The following is a 5646-nucleotide window of genomic DNA, read 5'->3' on the forward strand; positions in this document are numbered from 1 at the left end:
TGATCTTCATATTAACATTGTAGTGTTATACAACAGCATTAAAAGACAATTTAACTTAATCTAATCTATTTATGTCGTTATAATCTAATTCCAGTTCAAACAGAATAACCTACTGTCAACATAATTATAGAGTGTGATTTCTTTTCAACTCAAAATATTTTCTAAATAACGAAATATAAAGTTATTAGGGAGAAAAACCCGTCTTGATAACATCAAGACGGACTGCTGGTAAAATATACGACAGGTCTGGACCACTCATGAATTTTGTTTGTATCTGAAAAAAATCGTAGAATAAGAAAACATTGGTGAATGCCACAAATTCTCCTAAATCACTCGTACGCACAACTTAAGAACAAATCAGTGCGTACGAACGGTTCTTGCATGAGGCCCAATGAAACCTGAGCAATTAAAAACGTCTAAAAAGGCTCAAACAGATTCATCCAGAAAGACGTCTAATCTTGCTCTTATCACTCTCTCCTGACAAAGATTTCTGTGGATTATAAGCTCCAACTTCCAAAGGCTCCTTTAGAAAAGGACACGCCCTGTCTGCAGCTCTCAGCTAAAAAGCAAGACAAACTCAGGATTTGTTCCAGTAATCCTGCTGCAGAGCAGGGCTGGTTCACAGAGTAAGTTATGGGGGTAAATTAACTCAGAATAATAGATATGCACAGAGTTACCCCAGAACTTACTCAGGATTTCCTCTTATCCTGCTTTCTGAAACTGGGCTCAGGTGTTTCTGTGCCTCATTACAACCAGTTAAATTAGTTTCTGGAAGTTTTGTTTTTGACAAAATAAATAAAAAAGTTTAGTTTCTTTTACTTAACCTCCACGAGTCCGAACCCTTCTAAAACCGTGACATCGAAGGCCATCTTGAATCTGTTCTGTTGTGTTTTTTCTTCTTTTTGTTGTGTTAACGTCACGGTGACAAAGAAAAAGATATATTTTCCTACATTGCTTTTATTTCCTTGAGCGCGTTGCGGAAACCCTCCACACAGACCTTCCCGTCGGGTCGCTTCATGGACGCCAGCTTCCAGGTCTCCTCGAACGCCTCCTCGGAAATGTTCACACCGACGTTCCTGAAGATCTCTGCGATCTGCGGGAAACGGGTTGAAAAACGGACATTTTAGAACCTTTTTGTAAAAAAAGAGAATATTTTACAAAACGTAGAGCTGGTGTGTTAACGCTTATGATGGGAACAAAAGATTATAAGTTAAACTGAGATTTATTCAACAGGATATACAGTTGTGGTCAAAAGTTTACATACACTTGTAAAAAAACATAATGTTATGGCTGTCTTGAGTTTTCAATAAGTTCTACAACTCTTATTTTTCTGTGATAGAGTGATCGGAACACATACATGTTTGTCACAAAAAACAGTCATAAAATTTGGTTCTTTCATAAATTTATTATGGGTCTGCTGAAAATGTCACCAAATCTGCTGGGTCAAAAATATACATACAGCAACATTAGTATTTGGTTACATGTCCTTTGGCCATTTTCACGGCAACTAGGCGCTTTTGGTAGCCATCCACAAGCTCCTGGCAAGCTTCAGGTCGAATGTTTGACCACTCTTCTTGACAGAATTGGTGCAGTTCAGCTAAATGTGATGGTTTTCTTGCATGAACCTGTTTCTTTAGCACTGTCCACATGTTCTCAATGGGGTTTAAGTCAGGACTTTGGGAAGGCCATTCTAAAACCTTAATTCTAGCCTGGTTTAGCCATTCCTTTACCACTTTTGATGTGTGATTTGGGTCATTGTCTTGTTGGAACACCCAACTGCGCCCAAGACCCAACCTTCGGGCTGATGGTTTTAAGTTTTCCTGCAGAATTTGGAGGTAATCCTCCTTCTTCATTATCCCATTTACTTTCTGCAAAGAACCAGTTCCACTGGCAGCAAAACATCCCCAGAGCATAATACTACCACCACCATGCTTGACAGTAGGCATGGTGTTCCTGGGATTAAAGGCCTCACCTTTTCTCCTCCAAACATATTGCTGGGTGTTGTGGCCAAACAGCTCAATTTTTGTTTCGTCTGACCAGAGAACTTTCCTCCAGAAGGTTTTATCTTTGTCCATGTGATCAGCAGCAAACTTCAGCCGAGTCTTAAGGTGCCTTTTCTGGAGCAAGGGCTTCTTTCTTGCACGGCAGCCTCTCAGTCCATGGCGATGTAAAACACGCTTGACTGTGGAGACTGACACCTGTGTTCCATCAGCTTCCAAATCCTTGCAGACCTGCTTCTTGGTGATTCTTGGTTGACTCTTGACCATCCTGACCAATCTCCTCTCGGCAGCATGTGATAGCTTGCGTTTTCTTCCTGATCGTGGCAGTGACACAACTGTTCCATGCACTTTATACTTGCGTATAATTGTCTGCACAGTTGCTCTTGGGACCTGTAGCTGCTTTGAAATGGCTCCAAGTGACTTCCCTGACTTGTTCAAGTCAATAATTCGCTTTTTCAGATCCACACTGAGTTCCTTTGACTTTCCCATTGTAGCTTTTGTAGCTGACTCTAATCACTGGGTCAAATGAGCCCTATTTAAATGGGCTCATGAGAAGTCAACAGCTGTAGTCAATCAGAATCACTTACAAGAAGTGAAGAGGCCATGACATGAAGCTAATTTGATTGACACAACTCGCTACATCACCAAAATTGACAAATTTTGTTGCTGTATGTATATTTTTGACCCAGCAGATTTGGTGACATTTTCAGCAGACCCATAATAAATTTATGAAAGAACCAAATTTTATGACTGTTTTTTGTGACAAACATGTATGTGTTCCGATCACTCTATCACAGAAAAATAAGAGTTGTAGAACTTATTGAAAACTCAAGACAGCCATAACATTATGTTTCAGTGTATGTAAACTTTTGACCACAACTGTATTTAACTTAATCTAATCACTAAATAAAATATGTATGACAACATATCAGAGCACCAACAATCAATGAAAACCTCCTTTAACCTGATATTTTCAGAGCTTTGTTCCCTGTAAATAAAAAAGTGTACCAATGTTACAGTTTCTACTTCTGCTTGTAGGTCTGTCAGCTCAGCTCTGTTTATAAATCAGAACAATCCGATCTTTCAGACTCCAGAACCGGACCTCCCGGGCCAGAATCACCTCGCCCTTGGTGCGGGGTTGCAGGAAGTGCTCTGCGTGGACGCCTCGAGCAGCAGAGACCGACGGGTTCAGGAGGTCTGCGGCTGTGGATGCATCGCCGTAGTTTCTGGAGTCGCCGACCCGCTTGACACGAGGAAGCGGGAGGTCGGAGCGCACGGTCGGGGTCCCGAAGGCACGGCCGTCTGAAAATCAGAGGTTTAGGTTAAAATCATCACAAACTTAATATTAAATACAAACAGTTCTCATAAAAAAGTTGTTCTGAGTTCCTCCTAATTTTAGTGATGAATTCATTTATCAAAACGTTCAGCTCCTTTATGATAATCCTGCTAAGACTTTTGGTATTTCAGATGTTTTTAGCTTTTTAGCCACTTTTTGAGCCATTAAAAATGAATGAAGCTGTTTTCAACATCCTTAAAATCCTTTAAAATATTTCTAAATCTTTACAGAACCTGACACATTTTGTTCTGGTTCTGCTGTTTTTTACTTCCTTCTACTAATTTTTGCTACGTTTTTGCAAATTTTAGCTTTTTTCTGCTATTTCAGCTTCTTTCTGCTTTTTCTACCTTTTTTGTGCTTTTCTGCAAATTTTTGCTAATTCTGTTCCTTACAGGTTCATTCTGCTATTTTCATCTATTTGCTGCATCTTTAGCTAATTTTCAGCTGTTATTAGCTAAAGTTAGCTTTTTAAACTAAATACAGTTTTTTGTAGCCATTTTAACTTTTTTCTGCTAAGTTCTTCAACCTTAAGCTCCTCATGATTTATTATGCTAATTAAATTATTTCCAGCAACTTTTTAGCTGTTGGCTGTTTTAGCTATTTAACTACAAATTGTCACTTTTTGTACACATTTATGCATTTTTCTTCTGCTAATTTTAAATTTCTTTCACTAGTTGTGTGCTAAGTACAACTTGTGGCTATTTTAACTACAGATCTGCTTCTTTTTGCTATTCTTTTGCTTTTTTCTAATGTTTGTGCTTTTTTTCTGTGAATTTGTGGTATTTATGCTTCTTACAGATATTTTCTGCTCTATTCAGCTATTTTAGCTTTTAGCTGTTTTCTGCTTTTTCATCTATATTTTTGCTCCTTTTTACTGTTTTTTGAGTTGGGCTTTTTTCTTTGAACTATTTAAATTTGAACTTGCAGTAACACTTCTGCCATTAAAAAGCTTCAGCTCAATTTCAGCAGCTTTCAGCTTTTGTTCTCAGCAAGAAGCTTTCACACTAACATCTTCACAGGAAATGGAATTTGTCTAGTTTGAACTAACATGCAGCCCTGTAGGTCTAAGTAATAAAAAAAATACAGTTTGTTTTGTCTCCTTTACGTGATGTGAGCGGTCCATCACTGCTGGCTCCGATGACCGAGGCGGTGGTTAGGAAGTGGTCTGGAGCAGCCCGGGGTCTCCTGATAGTCCTCACAGTTTTACGGACTCTGCTGCCTGGGTTAAGAGGTTCCAGGTCCTCAGGTCTAACTAAGGCCTGAGCAGAAGGAAGTTCTGATGATTCTGACTTCCTGTCCAGGTTGATTGGATCTGTGCTGGACTGGTGCTCTGCAGAGACAAATGAAACCTCATCCACACCCGGTCCTGATCAGGACTCAGCAGGATTAACACCACAGTGATTTTCAGGTTAAACTGACCGGCCGTCAGAACGCGCTGATCCTGGCTGCTGATCGGCATCTTGTCCTTCCAGTTTAGAAAATTAGCAAATTCCACGAAGCTGACGAGTCCGTCCCCGTCTGCGTCGCAGACATGCATCAGGTGGTCCAGAACCACGTCGCTCAGGTCCAGCTGGAACTCGTGACACGCAGCCCGCAGGTCATCTTTGTCGATCATCCCTTTTCCGTTCTGATTAAAAACCAAACTTCAGTTCAAAACCTGTGAAACTGACTGACAGCTTGACTCCATCCTGAACAGGGTGGACTTTAAACGAACATCCGATGAGTTTCACATGAAAGTTGACAGGTTGATAAATGTGTTAGTAAATGTGTAAAATCTGAGTTTTAAAGCTTACTTTGTCGTAATGCTGGAAAGCCTTCAGCAGGGAGGGGAAGTTAGTGAAGTTGAGCTTCTTCAGGTGAAGTCTGACGGCGCTGACCAGCAGGTCTTCTTTCTCCACGTTCGGCTCTGTGAAGTGGATCGTTTCTTTGACTCCTAAAAAATAAACAAGTGGAATTTAAATATTCACTGCCTTCAACTGAAGAGAGTTACAGCTTGTTTTTAATACAAATAATAATAATAATAATAATAATAATCTACCGTATGGACTTGGTAAAACTTTTCCAAACGTTTGTTGAGGTGGAAGATGTAAGGTGTTTCTTCTCCTACAAGAACTGGGGAAATAATAAAGTTAATCCATCATCTATACCCGCTTTTTCCTTTCAGGGTCACGTGGGTCACTGGTGCCCATATCCAGCTGTCACAGTGCGAGGGGCGGGGTACACCCTGGACAGGTCTCCAGTCCATCAGGGTACACCCTGGACAGGTCTCCAGTCCATCAGGGTACACCCTGGACAGGTCTCCAGTCCATC

At 40.5% G+C, this 5646-nt stretch overlaps 1 protein-coding gene across 1 annotated transcript in view; it reads right to left on the minus strand.

Annotated features, from left to right (window-relative positions):
* Positions 1-329: 329 nt before the first annotated feature.
* Positions 330-5646, minus strand: part of efhb (EF-hand domain family, member B) — a 17921-nt gene continuing 12604 nt past the window's right edge. Inside the window, exons 8-13 of the mRNA XM_014016389.1 lie at positions 5375-5448; positions 5130-5269; positions 4756-4963; positions 4442-4666; positions 3121-3302; positions 330-1093 (exon numbers count right to left, since the gene is read on the minus strand). Of these exons, the coding sequence (XP_013871843.1) occupies positions 947-1093; positions 3121-3302; positions 4442-4666; positions 4756-4963; positions 5130-5269; positions 5375-5448 (976 nt within the window). The 3' untranslated portion in view covers positions 330-946. The remainder of the gene's footprint in view (positions 1094-3120; positions 3303-4441; positions 4667-4755; positions 4964-5129; positions 5270-5374; positions 5449-5646) is intronic.

This window comes from Austrofundulus limnaeus, unplaced genomic scaffold (assembly GCF_001266775.1).
Source record: "Austrofundulus limnaeus strain Quisiro unplaced genomic scaffold, Austrofundulus_limnaeus-1.0 Scaffold144, whole genome shotgun sequence".
Taxonomy (NCBI): domain Eukaryota; kingdom Metazoa; phylum Chordata; class Actinopteri; order Cyprinodontiformes; family Rivulidae; genus Austrofundulus; species Austrofundulus limnaeus.